The sequence below is a fragment of the Camelina sativa genome, chromosome 11 (genome assembly GCF_000633955.1).
Source record: "Camelina sativa cultivar DH55 chromosome 11, Cs, whole genome shotgun sequence".
NCBI classification, from domain to species: Eukaryota; Viridiplantae; Streptophyta; class Magnoliopsida; order Brassicales; family Brassicaceae; genus Camelina; species Camelina sativa.
The window spans coordinates 39,591,102-39,605,463 of NC_025695.1; the positions used below are offsets into that span (position 1 = coordinate 39,591,102).

At 35.2% G+C, this 14,362-nt stretch overlaps 3 protein-coding genes across 3 annotated transcripts; 2 read left to right on the forward strand and 1 right to left on the reverse strand.

The window, feature by feature from the left end:
- On the forward strand, positions 5,793-6,593 carry LOC109127513 (probable pectinesterase/pectinesterase inhibitor 19). The gene has a single exon (XM_019232420.1). The coding sequence runs from the start codon at positions 5,848-5,850 to the stop codon at positions 6,493-6,495; it is 648 nt and encodes a 215-aa protein (XP_019087965.1). The 5' UTR covers positions 5,793-5,847; the 3' UTR covers positions 6,496-6,593.
- LOC104725617 lies at positions 8,809-12,924 on the forward strand. The gene is made up of 2 exons (XM_019231563.1): positions 8,809-9,030; positions 12,383-12,924. Exon 2 carries the CDS (start codon positions 12,397-12,399, stop codon positions 12,754-12,756), a length of 360 nt encoding a protein of 119 aa, XP_019087108.1. The 5' UTR covers positions 8,809-9,030; positions 12,383-12,396; the 3' UTR covers positions 12,757-12,924.
- LOC104725618 lies at positions 12,963-14,238 on the reverse strand. Its single transcript, XM_010444292.1, has 3 exons — positions 13,785-14,238; positions 13,261-13,456; positions 12,963-13,158 (listed from the first exon to the last, which is right to left on the reverse strand). The coding sequence occupies exons 1-3, from the start codon at positions 14,160-14,162 to the stop codon at positions 13,067-13,069; spliced, it is 666 nt and encodes a 221-aa protein (XP_010442594.1). The 5' UTR covers positions 14,163-14,238; the 3' UTR covers positions 12,963-13,066.

Here is a 14,362-nt window from a genome sequence, read left to right on the forward strand (position 1 = left end):
TCTCCTTGAAACATTCTCTTCCAAAACCAGTCTTTGACTTCTCCTTTTCTTGGTTTCACGAGACTTGAGAGAAACAGAACATGGGATTCAAACTAATCCCTACAAAACTCCACTTTGGTTTGAATACCACTCCAACTTGATTCTTCTTCTTAGTATACTTGGACTTTCCTCTTCTCCGGATTCTTCACTTCTTCTTTAGTGACTTGAAATTCTGAGCAACTCCAAAGCATTTTGAAGTTTGCTCACAGGAACAGTCTTTGTAAAGATATCTGCAGGATTCCATGATGTAGACACCTTCACAACCTTTACTTCTCCTTCTGCAATTTTGTCTCTGATAAAATGCAGACGCACATCAATGTGCTTAGTTCTCTCGTGATGAACAGAGTTCTTTGATAGTGAGATAACACTATGTGAATCACACATGACTTCAACATGATCTTGCTCGAATCCTAACTCACTTGCAAGACCTTTCAGCCAAATTCCTTCCTTTATGGCTTCAATCAATGCCATATACTCTGCCTTAGTAGTAAACAAAGCTACTACCTTCTGTAGGCCTGATTTCCAGCTGATAACATTTCCACCTGCAGTGAAAACATATCCAGTTACTGACCTTCTCTTATCTAGGTCAGCTGCAAAGTCAGAGTCACAAAACCCTTTAATCTCTGAACTGTCATGCTTCGTGTAGATTAAACTGAGGTCTTGAGTTTCTTTGATGTATCTTAAAACCCACTTCACAGCTTGCCAGTGTTCCTTCACTGGTTTACTCATATATCTGCTCACGACACATAAAGGGTAAGCAAGATCAGGTCTTGTTCCAATCATCGAGTACATGATACTACCAACGGCATTTGAGTAGGAGAATTGACTTCATGTAATCCTCTTGAGAAGCTATTTCTTCATCTAATGCAACTTTAAGTTTAAACTGGACCCCTAATGGAGTTGAAACCGCTTTTGACTGATCCATTCTGAATTCTTGAAGGACCTTCTGCAAATATTGTTTCTGTGACACTTCAAGTGTCCCATTTGTTCTGTCTCTCTTGATCTCCGTACCCAGAATCTTCCTTGCTTCTCCTAAATCTTTCATTTCAAATTCTGCAATCAGTAAACCCTTAAGTTCTTGAATTTTCTCCTTGTTCTTGGCAGCAATGAGCATGTCATCGACATATAGAAGCAAGTATATGTAGGTGTTGTCCTCAAGCTTCTGATAGTAGATACAGTGGTCAAAACTGCTTCTAAGATACCTTGAGTTCCTCATGAAAGTATCAAATCTCTGATTCCATTGCCTTGGTGCTTGTTTTAGCCCATATAGAGATTTCTTGAGAAGACATACCTCTTTAGTTTGTGACTCGATTTTGTATCCTTCTGGCTGCTCCATCAATATGTGTTCATCCAGATTTCCATGTAAGAACGCCGTTTTGACATCCATCTGCTCCAATTCAAGATCTTGTTGAACCACATATGACAAAGTCAGTCGTATGGAGACATGTTTCACAACCGGAGAGAAAATTTCTTGGTAATCTATCCCTTCCTTTTGTAGATAACCTTTAGCAACAAATCTGGCCTTGAATCTTGGTTGATCAATTCCAGGTACACTTGACTTCCTTTTGTATACCCACTTGCAGCCTATCACCTTATTTTTCTTTGGTTTCTCGGTTAGTGTCCATTTCTGATTCTTGAGCAATGAGTGCATATCTTCATCCATTGCCTCTTTCCAAGACTTTGCATCTTTATCCAGTATTGCTTCATCGTAACAACACGGCTCAGGATATCCACCATCTCCAGTTATCATTAATGCAAAACCGACCAATTTTTCTTCATCTTGACTGATTTCCACCAAATTTGAATCTCTGAATTTTAGTGGTAGTCTGGTGGGTCTCCTCTCTCTATCTCTGGCCAACTAATAGTTCTCCAGTTGATTGTTGACTTGAGATTCTTCATTCTCAGTGTCACTTTCTTGTTCTTTGTCGTCACTGAGCAGTCTCTCAGCTTGATCAGACTCTGTGCCTTCCTGAGCTCCACCTAAATAATTGAAATCACCATGATTGATTTCATAGATAATTGGTGCCTGAATGTTTTGTGGTTCAGCTTCTGATTGTGAGGGTTGATTCAGATGTTTATACATATTTTCTTCTTGAAATGTTGCATCTCTGGTGACAGCACATTTCTTCTCCTCAACTAACCAGAATTTGTATCGTTTTACCCCAGGAGGCTACCCAACAAACACCCCTTTCTTTGCTCTCGGATTAAGCTTCCTTTGATCACTGTGGATGTAAGCTACTGAACCAAAAACTCTTAACTCCTCATATCTTGGTCTAGTACCTGTCCAAACCTCCTCTAGTACTTCAAACTCAATCGTAGATGATGGCGATCTATTTATCTGATAAACTGCTGTTGATGCAGCTTCAACCCAAAAGACTTTTGGAAGCCCTGATTCACTTAGAACACTTCTAACCTTTTCAAGAATGGTCCTGTTCATTCTTTCTGCAACTCCATTCTGTTGTGGAGTGTAAGCACATGTTCTATGTCTTACAATACCTTCTTGCTTGCAGAAATCATCAAACTCTTTGTTGCAGAATTCTAAGCCATTATATGTTCTGAGTATCTTGACCTTCCTGTTTAACTGATTCTCAACCATCTTCTTCCATTCCAGAAAACTACCATAGGCTTCATCTTTCTTCTTCAAAAAATATATCCATGTCTTCCTTGAGTAGTCGTCTATGAAAGAGATGAAGTATTGGCACTTGCCTATCGTCAAGGGAACATTTGGTGATCCCCATAAGTCTAAATGTATGTATTCTAGCTTCTCCTTGGTAACATGCTTCCCAATACCGAAACTGACTCGATGTGCTTTTCCATAAACACAATCCTCACAGAACTCCAAATCTGTTACCTTTGAGCTGTCTAAATAACCTTCTTAAGCAATGCCTTCATGAAAGAGATGAAGAGATGTCTTCCTTGAGTAGTCGTCTATGAAAGAGATGAAGTATTGACACTTTCCTATTGTCAAGGGAACATTTGGTGATCCCCATAAGTCTAAATGTATGTATTCTAGCTTCTCCTTGGTAACATGCTTCCCAATACCGAAACTGACTCGATGTGCTTTTCCATAAACACAATCCTCACAGAACTCCAAATCTGTTACCTTTGAGCTGTCTAAATAGCCTTCTTAAGCAATGCCTTCATACTTTTCTGACTCATATGACCCAATCTTCTGTGCCATAATCGTGTCTCATCTTTTAAACCCTCTGAGATACTTACTTCTCCAGTTAAAACTGGTCCTTTTAACACATAGAGTGTGCCAGTCTTCTGACCTTTGATTAAGGTCGTGCAACCTTTGTTGACCTTCATTATTCCATCTCTCAACTGAAACCAGCATCCTTGATCTTCTAATGTGTCGAGTGAGATAAGGTTCTTTGACATTTCTGGTACATACCTCACATTCTTCAGAAGGACTGTTGATTTGTCTTCATTCTTTATCCTTATGCTCCCAACTCTTTTCACTTCTGAGTATGTATCATTTGCCATTCTCACTCTTCCAGAACCTGATTCATTTAGCTCAATGAACCAGTCTCTCCTAGGGTTCATGTGGAAGGAACAACCTGTATCCATGATCCACTGCTCTTTAAAATCTTCGCCAAGTGATATAAGCGCTTCTGATACCATGAGAGCTGCAGCATCAGTGATTTGACCTATCACGGCTAATGATTCACCCCTCTCCATGGAACCATCTTTCTGCTGCTTGTTTCTTTCCTTCCATACATAGCACTGCTTCTTGTAGTGTCCATATTTACCACAAATCCAATAAGTTTTCTTCCCCTTAGACTTAGACCTCTTGTTCTGTTTCCCTTTGTCACTTCCCTTGTCTCTATTTTCAGATCTACCCCTTTCTTGAACAAACAAAGCATCTGAACTTTGCTTCGGTAACTTTCCACTTACTCCTAGTTCAAGCTCTTTAGATCTGATAGCACCAGTAATCTCATCTAGAGACAAAGAAGTGTTTCCATACTTCAATGTATCTTTAAGCTGGTCGAACTGCTTTGGCAAAGCTATAAGCAGAATAATAGCCTGATCTTCATCCGAAACTATCACCTTAACATGTTCTAGATCAGCTATCAACCTCAAGAAATCATTCATGTTCTCCTCTACTGTCATACTATCACTCATCTTATAGCCGTAAAGCCTCTCCTTAAGATATATCCTATTTGGTAATGATTTAGCCATGTACAGATGGTCTAGAACCTTAATCATACCTGCAACGGATCTTTCCTTGATAATCTTCGTGAGGAAATTGTCTCCTACACTTAGAATGATAGTAGATCTTGCCTTCCCTTTTTTCTCCTTTTGAGACTTTTCTGCAGCAGTTTCAGCCTGTGTTGCAGCTTGTTTTGGAGCAGTCTCTGCAGTCACCCCTTCACTCGTTTCTGCAGATGACTCTTTAGTCTCAGGAGCTTGTTCTTCGTTCCACCCTTTCAGCAGACCCAACATCTCCAGATGTGCTAAAAGCTTTTCTTTCCAGAGCATGAAGTCGCCTTTCCCGTTGAACTTCTCCATCTCAACCCTTGATGAAGACATGGCTTCGGATCTGAGATGAAAACTTCTCCAAACCTGGAGCTCTGATACCAATCTGTAGAGATTTGTACCTTGAAAATGTAAAAGTAGCTAGCTTTTAGTGATTTAAAGTACTCTCTCTCTGTTTCTAAAACACTCGTGTGAAGTTTGCAAACTAGAAAGATAAAAGCTTAAAAGAAAGTGCACACAAGATTTAACGAGTTCGGATCCTTGGGAGGAATCCTACGTCTCGCCGGAGAAGATCTCCGGAAAATCCACTAAGAAACTTAGCTCAAACCGAGCTCTTAATCACTGTTTACACTTCTTTCTGGTTCTTTCACTCACACTAGTTCATACACTTCATCTACAATATGCTTTTATAGACAAACCAAGACTACTCTCTTAACTAGGGTAAAGAGAACTAAACTCTGGTTAAAACTTCCCGTTTTGCTTGGTCTTCAAGCTTGGCACTGATACTAAGGTAGGCGGAGAGAAACACAGGCCTGCTTTGCTTTGCCTCCTTCAGATCGGACCAGCCCCACAGTGTATGAACCTAAGATTGTGTCTATTGCAAAGTGAACATCCAAGAGTCGAGAGACTTCTAATCTTATCTTGAACCTTATCTTTGGAAGCCTCTCACTCAACTCGTGTCTTCTGTTTTTCCTCTTCTCCTTGAAACATTCTCTTCCAAAACCAGTCTTTGACTTCTCCTTTTCTTGGTTTCACGAGACTTGAGAGAAACAAAACTTGGGATTCAAACTAATTCCTACAGTTATGTTTGAAGTTTGATAATGGTAAACAAAATGAAATATTAAAGTAAACAGATTTATGAAAGTATCTTTATCGTTTAAATGCTCTTCAATAGTTAAGAATTTAAAAATGATGTTAAGGAATTATGGATTAATGTTATTAAGCTATAATAGATAATTGAAGTGTATTGTATAGAAACCGAATTTTAAAAAATGGATTAATTTATCATGAGTCAGTTTATCGTGTCTACTTATTATGAATTGCAAATAGATTTTATGACAGTATCTTTATCGTTTCAATGTTCTTCCATAGTTGAGATGTTAACGTCATTATTTGATTCTGTAAAAATGATAATATTAGAGAATTATTGATTAATATTATTAAGCTACAATAGATATATAAGTGAATCGTATAGAAACCGAATGAAACCAAATGGATTTAAGGATTCTATTATTCACATGAACGCATTGAACATAATCTACTTATTATTGTATTTTTTAAAACTCTAACGTGATTTATATAATCGCAGCCGTCGATGGAGATGACTTCATGGCCCAAGATCTCTGCATACAGAACACCGCCGGACCGGATAAGGGACCAGCAGTTGCACTTCGAGTTAGCGGGGATCAAGTAATCATCTACCGTTGCCATATTGAAGCGAATCAAGACACATTGTATGCCCACTCAAAGAAACAGTTCTACCGTGATTGCTACATCACGGGCACGGTGGACTTCATCTGCGGTCAAGCTTCGGCGGTATTCCAATACTGTCAGATTGAGCCTCGGAAACCAATCCAAGGACAGAGCAATGTCATAACTGCTCAATCTCGTGATAGCCAGAAATGTAACATAACGGCTAGTAAAGATCTTGCTCCGGTAAAAAGAATGGTAAATTCATTTCTTGGACGACCGTGGGGTGTATTATCAAGAGTGGTCTTTATGGAGTCATTCATTGATGATTTTATCGATCCTGTGGGTTGGATCCCATGGGACAATGACCTTAGCCGCCTATCTACTCTCTATTATGGAGAATATGAAAACAACGGCCCTGGAGCTGATGCAAAGAAGCGAGTGACATGGAAGGGATTTAGAAAGATAACTGATCCCAAGGAAGCAGCTAATTTCACCATAGGAAGGCTTCTTGATGGAGATGTGTGGTTGAAACCAACCGGAGTACCTTATGAATTAGGTCTTTAGTAATTACATTGTCTTATGTGATGTTGTCGACAATGTATTAATTAACGTAAAACCTACTTTATATAAAGAATGTTATCTATTATGAACAAAAAATATGTAGTGCCCATAGTATCATATGATTACTACTCTATATAAAGAATGTTATCTATTATGAACAAAAAAATATGTGGTACCCATAGTATCATATGATTACTCTGATTTATAATAATATTGATATTTGTCTTATTTAGTGTTAAGAAATAGAATTTAATACCTAAAGTGGAAATTTTGTGGAATGTTTTGTACTTTGTCGTGTCACCTATGCGCTCAAGAAGCTTTCCATGACCTGATTTTTGAACTATTTATATTCTGATGTCTTACAGAGTGTATTCAAAACAGGATTTTAGAAGATTTGTGATTTTTAAAAAATTTTCTGTTATTCAACTAGTGATTTTAAAATCCCATCTCAAATCCACTGTTATTGAATATGAGATTTGTTAAAAATTATTCAAAATCACTCACAATCCACTGTTATTCAATCAACAATTTGCAAAAATCATAACAAATCCACTGTTATTCAAAACCAAATTCTTTTTTTTTATTGAAAAACATAATAGTGATTGTGAGAGACTTTTTTTTTGGGTCAAAATACTTGATTTCATTCACTTAATTTCAAGTACAAAGAATGAATACAAAGATCCAAAGTACACAACAAAAGCAAACAAGGGCATTCCCCAATGCCAAACAAAGATAGATAGATTACATCGACCATTAATCCAAGAGAGCTTTGAGTTACTTGCTAGGAAACAAATAGCACATGAGAGATCAAGGTATGTCGATAACTCTTCCAAGAGAAACTCAAAGGAAGGTGAAATGGTCCCTGTCAAACGATGACTAGGAGACGTTGAAGATGAAGTCATGGCTAAGCGTCTCACTGGCGTGAGGGGAGCTACTTGAGGTTATACAAGGGTCATAACAGGGAGCTTCATATGCTTTGGAGAAAAAGAACTCACCAAAGAAGCTATTAGCGGGATGCGCCAAGGATAAGTGACAGACCGCAACATAACAGGTGGAGCCTCTCTCGCATAAGAGCCATGGCTATGGAGATTAAGGCATCCACACAAAGTTTGTAGCCGGAAAGACACAGACAGTTGATATCTCACATATTATGGCGAGTGGTGAGAGTTGGGTGCTAAAGGTAACAAGAAGACACAGCAAATAAGATTGATGACCTTAATGACCTTTGGGTGATGGCTGAAGTCGCAAGCTAGTATTGACAAAGGGTGAATATTAGCTAAGGATCTACCAGAGACATAGTCAGGCTGTTGGCAATAGGATTTGAGAGCTGAAACGCCACATAACTTCGGAGCCAAGGGAGCAAATATTAATACCACACATATAGCAGATACCAGGGGCTTGACTAACTGATTAAACAAGCCTAGCAGTCTAAACGGTGTATTTCTCAAGAGGAGTCTTCGGCCTAAGAGGATATACTCGCGATACAGACCTTGATACGAGCTAGGAGTTGTTAAAAAATAATAGTAAGTGAACCTGGTTTTTTGGTAGATGGGCTGAGATAGGGGAATCTTTATTGGGTCGGCCTCATAATTCAGGTCCACCAAAGAAACACTAGGGTTTTCATCTGGTGGCCACAAGCATCTCAGTGTGTGGCGGCTGGTCGGAGTACGCGGATAGATTTGTAGTGTCAAGAGCAACTCCGGAGAAACTAGATTCGATCATGTTAGGCTCTGGTGGTGGCGAGAGGTTAAGGCGGAGGTCCAGACAATCGGTAAAACCATAACCCTGAAGAGAAGTTCGTCGTGCGCCGTCGACGACTTTCCCCGGAAAGGCGCATCTGATGGTTCAGAAGGTTGAGCTTCTTCCATAAATAAAACCAAGGTGAAGAAAACTTCAGGTGAAAATAGGAATCCGATTTTTGACATATACAAAGCAGTGGACAATCGATCCGCATCCACAGAGCCTGGGCATAAGAAAAGAATGATGAGAATCGGCAGAAATCTACATCTTTCTTTACAAGATAAACAAGCTAGATCTGAGATTTGCATAATGTTGAGAAGTTGCCAAAAGTTTAAAAAGATGGGGAAAAAAGGAAGAGCCGGGTTGAAATAGAGAAGAGATGGGACAAAGTTCTCCCGACGTCGGAAAAGGAAAGAAGAGAGGTTGTCTTGATATTCACGCCTGAGAGAGAAACGCGTTTTTTTCAGTAACTGTTCAGTGATTGTGAGAGACTTTGGATACATTTTTGTAAGGAAAATTCTATTAAAAATCCCACCTTCGAGAGTGTATTTTTGAAGGATTGGTTTAAAAAAATTCACAGAAAAGAAGAAAAAGTCACTTTTCCACATTCTTATCGTTAAAGTCATCTCTCTCACTAACAAAAATCTCAGAAGACATGCCTTGAATCTTCCTCTTCTCTTTTCTTAAGGCATTAATTCAGAATTCAAATTTTTTTTGAAGGCATGTAATTCTGAATTCATTTGTCGGAAGACTTTTCATTGATCCAAGAGTCGTCTTTGAATTCTGAATTCATTTCTCGTAAGTTCCCAGAATTTGATACTATGAATATGTGGGCATGATGCAATGCTGAGTGCTTTAATTTATCTTTAAATTATGTTTTGTACTTTTCAATTTAAATCTTTGTGTTATGCTGTCCAATCAAATCGAATATTTAATTTGGGGCGATGAACACTCTCGTTTCTGGACTTGAATTGAAACATTTGGGTTTACTACACTTAGATTATGATTTATATAAAATATATGGGTGTGTCAACAAGAGTGTTCAGAAGACACGAAAGCAACGAGAGGTGTTCTGTTTTTTTTTTACTTATTATTGTTCATCATTACGACTTGTTAGACCAATATGACTATTATATACAGGATGATTACGGTATCTAATAAATTGATGAACAATATGTTTTGTGTGAGAATCTCTTAAAGTTTTACCAAATCTCATCAAATCTCATCAAATCACAAACTATTTTTTATTTTTAAAAATAGAAAATAATAATAATTCCACTAAACTACTTTAAAAACTCATTGTAAATCTCCTAAAATCCAGAATATCAGAAATCTTCCAAAATCCTCCAAAATCCTATTTTGAATACATCCTTAAGCTTAAAGGTTGATGCCCTCTCCCTTTGTACACAAGTTTCTTAGGTTGACCAACCAATTGTGGATTCTGAACCAAATTTTATATCAACGAAATCTGCAAATTTTAGAAGTTATCTAAATTACTAAAAAAAGAAAAACATTGAATGCATTGACCATTTAAAACTTTAATATATTGCTCCTTTCAATTCAAATCATTTTTTATGAAAAAATTTGAATACATACCTTAAACTTAATAGGAAATTTGGAACCTATATTAATGGGGTTGTTATTGGAGAGATGATTTTAAAATCCATATGAAATTGTAAATTCTAAAAATTAAAACACATGGATCTTGAAATAACATGTTTTATCCTTGGATTTGAATCCTTCTATTTTACACTTTCAAATTCATTCAAATTTATTTAAAACATAATGTGGATTTTAAAATCCAAAAACAAATCATTAAATGAATAACATAGGATTTGAACAAGTATCTGTAAATCATAGAACCAATAACACATAATTTTCAGAAGTATTTTAAAATCAATGATTGAATAACACATGATTTTTGTTTGAATTTCCAAATCCATTAAAATCATAAAACCAATAACCCCTTTTTAACTCTTTCAAATGTACCTTATGTATTGCACTAATTGACTATTTTGTCCTCAATTACAAATTCTTAAAAATAAATACAATTTAATTAAGTTAATTCATATAAAAAATTAATTTTAAAAACATTGTGTAAACTAAATATTTGGAATTTTGCTGAATTGTATTTGAAAATGATGAATTGATTTATTATATATAATATTAATCAATAACTAAAAATATTTAATTCAGATAAAATAAATAAAATCTTCCCTTAATTAATAATTAATTAAATGTTAAAAAATAAACACAAAATAATTAAATTAATTTATGTTAGAAAATTATTTTTAAAAATCACTGTTTATAAATTAGATATTGAAAATTTTAGATAATGATGAAGTAGTTTATTATGGATAATATTAATCAATAACGAAAATTGAAATTCAGATAAACGAAATAAAAATGATCGTGGATCACTCAATTGTTACTCAATTGTGATTAAAAATCCGGTATTATTTAGTAATTTAATTTTTAAAATTTATTATATAACAACTAAAATAAAATTAATTAGAATTATTCTTTTACGATTTATGTTTAGTAAATACTTTTAGATAATATTAGTTTTAAATAAATATATAAATCACTAATAATTATTAAAAAGTTTTGAAAAATAATTATATATTTCAATTTATTTTGATAATTATCAAGTTTAATAAAATAATAAAAAATTATGAGTTTTTAGAAAATAAATCAACGGTTGAAAAAATCAACTATTTAACAAATCAATTATAAAAAAATAAATCGACTTTGTTAATATAACTCAACAAAGAAAAAACATAAATCAATAGGAATAAAATTTAAGTCTACAGTTCAAAAAGTCAATCGTATTAATAAGTCAACTTAAAATGAAAACTTAAAATGAAATAAGTCTATTAAAACCAAACAAATCGACAAGAAAAAAAGATAAGTCAACAAACAAAACAAACAAGTCAACATCATCAAAAGTCGACTATGTAAAAAATAACCAAACAAAAAAATAGTCGACAGTTTTAAAATAAATCGATGGAAAAATAAATAAGTCGACAAAAATTAAACTTAAGTAACCATTCAAAATATCGACTTTATTTATAAATCAACGTAGAATGTAATAAGTCAACAATAAATAAACAAATCAACAAAAAACAAATATAAATCGATGAACAAAAAAAATATGTCAACCATTAAATAAATCGACTATGTTAAAAATCTACTAGCCATAACATAAGTCAACTGTTTAAATATAAGCCGATGACAATGATAATTAAGTCAATAGAAGTAAAAAAACAAAACGATTGTTCAAAAAGTCGACATTGTAAATAAATCAACATTGATTAAATTAAGTCTAAAATATTGATATATATATATACTATAAATTGTATAATCTTGAATTATTTATTTTAAAATAAATTTAAATCTAAATAATATCAACAAAAATATTTAAATTCTTCTTTTTTAATTCAAAATTATAAGATCAAAAATTGATTAATGTAATCATAATTTAAAATATAATAAATACGTTTTCGTTATAATGTTTATTTATTAAGTAATTTATTTCGAATTTAACCATTTTTAAAAGTAATTTATTTTTAAAGTTTAATTATTTTTAAATATAAATTAAGTTTTTCTTATTTTTATTTAATTGTTTAATAATAAGGATATTTCTGTCCATTTTTATTTCCAAATATGTAGTTTTCAAATAATTATAATATTAAGTGTAGTTTTCAAAAATTTTATATTGGTGTATTTATAAAAATCTCTCTCATAAATGAAACTTGGTTAGGAAAATATCTTTTTCACCTGTCTTTTTTCTAAAGAGTTGAGACTGGTTAAGAAGATAATATTTTTTTTAATGTGTTAGTTAAAGTGTTCATATATATATAATTATATATATATATATATATATATATATATATCCATCAGATTCAATGTACCTCGTTACTACTCCATGATCAAATGTTTTGATTGTTTTATATTTTCTTCCAAAATTTAAAACGATAAAAGTGATTACAAAAGGTAACTTGTATACGTTTCACAATGCCAGCTAGTATTCCCTACTCCATTAGACCATTACTTTAATATAAATTTGTCCACATAGCCACATAATTTCATCAAACAAAACCAAACTGCATATAATCAAGTCTTCTATCTCTCTTGTCGCATAAAGTAGAGAACCCAATCATCATGTCGATCAAGAGTGTTTCTCTCCTAGTGGTTATCTTATGCATTGCAGCCTCCGCTAATGCTCAGCTACCGCAGTTCCCCCCGTTCCCGTTTCCATTTCCAAATCCATTTAATCCGAATCCCGGTATGCCCGGAATGCCAGGAATGCCAGACATAACCAAATGCTGGTCGTCATTTATGGATTGGCCAGGATGCTTTGCAGAGATCAGACAAGCCGTAATGACCCACAACTTTGGCAGCATAGGTCCAGCTTGTTGTAACGCTTTTCTAGACCATGAAGCTAACTGCAACCCGTTTTTCCCACCTATGCTAAAACAACTATGCGTCAAAAGTGCTGGTCCTCCAACCACCGCACCCTAGGATATTGCAACAAGTAGTTTGTTATGTGAAACATTGTTATTTTCAAAATTTGTGTTAGTCGCATAATAAATGTTTTAGAAAAGCACGAAGACGACACAGTGATTTTATAATAAAAATGTCATCCTTTTTATATTTTAGTCATTTATAAAATCTTTGAAGCATTTCATCTGTCTAAAATCCTCAATATCCTAATTATGAAATGAATCTCATACGACAAGTAGAGCGGCTTCTTTTGATTGATGAATGAAGAATAACATACATTACATATTATCAAACAAAATTTGTCACAAAATAATGAAAATGAGGAAGGTTATGCCCAAGCTCGTTTCCGAGGGGAAAGATCAGAAGTCTTGATATCATCTATCTTGGCCGCCATTATGAAATCATTCAGGCTCAACCCTCCTGCATTTTTTGTTCATCCAACAACCAACCATTTCAAAGAAACCATATACATTAAAACTCAAATCTCAAACAACTAATAATGTTTATATCTGATTAACATACCAATAGAAGTGGTGGATAGTTCAGCTCGAACTTGGGTAGGACTTTCCAGATGAAGAGAAGGGTAATGACCAGAAGCTTCAGCAACCTTATGGATCCAGTTTATGAGTTCAACACCGCACCGGAAATCCCTCACCTTCCATATGCACCTTATTTTCCGACTGCCTGCTTCATCCTCCACTATACTCCATCCCAAAACCTGAACCGTTTACATAATGATTGAAAACTTCATGGGTTCCATTTAACCATGGCAATGAGAACACATGAGACTTATAAACATTAATGATCTATTGTTTTATCATTCCAAATTCACACTCTTCATAATATCTTTTGTAATAATTCTATCTTTCTTGAACTAGATAAAACCGTTTGAAATATGCATAACTTTAAATTTTTGTAGTGATAACAGATTCCAAAAACCATGACAATGAGTTGGAGTAGCCAGTTCTATATAGATAACTAGTAGAAATCGAATTTTAACAACATTTTGATCAACCAACGAAACTGTAAAGCTTAGTAAACCAGACCTTATGGAGGAGGGTTCGGGCATCATCGGCGGACAAAGGAGGCTGCGAAGGTGAAACAGGGGAACAATCAAGCTGAGAGAGAGACAACACAGAAGCGTTTGGTATAAGAATCTTGTGCTCAGTGCTTTGGCATCCCAACACTTTGTCACCGAACTGGCTCGCTATCTCCTCAGGGTAAGGGTCACGAGCTCCAAAGTCACCGAGAAAATCCTGCGCCAGGTTAGACCGGGTCACCGTTAACCGTCCTACTCTACGGTTACTCCTGCTCCCAGGCTGTGATAAACCGAACACTCTAAGGATGGTGCAAGAAGGTTTAAGGAGGAGGTGTGACGACACTGAGACGCTAATACACGGCGGTGATGATGACGTGGCGGCCATCGGAGGCTGTGTTTTGCTCTGTCCCGAAGAAGATAAGAAGCTTTTGGTTTCAGAGAAGAGCGTAAACGTTTGTAGACCACTGAGTTAAATGGGTGAGAGGCCACGTCACCACCAGTGGGACTCATTAAAGTGATGTGCCACGTAATCATTAATGAGATCATAAGTGAGGCCCAGTTGCGACGTCACGTTAAGCCCATTGG

What these genes read in the sequence shown, in the direction of transcription:
- LOC104725617 (XM_019231563.1), top strand. Translation starts at nt 12,397, where the DNA reads ATGTCGATCAAGAGTGTTTCTCTCCTAGTGGTTATCTTATGCATTGCA.
- LOC104725618 (XM_010444292.1), bottom strand. Translation starts at nt 14,162, where the DNA reads ATGGCCGCCACGTCATCATCACCGCCGTGTATTAGCGTCTCAGTGTCG. An exon ending in CCCGAACCCTCCTCCATAAG is followed by an intron (nt 13,457 to 13,784) that starts GTCTGGTTTACT and finishes TAAACGGTTCAG; the next exon opens with GTTTTGGGATGGAGTATAGT. An exon ending in ACTATCCACCACTTCTATTG is followed by an intron (nt 13,159 to 13,260) that starts GTATGTTAATCA and finishes CAAAAAATGCAG; the next exon opens with GAGGGTTGAGCCTGAATGAT.
- LOC109127513 (XM_019232420.1), top strand. Translation starts at nt 5,848, where the DNA reads ATGGCCCAAGATCTCTGCATACAGAACACCGCCGGACCGGATAAGGGA.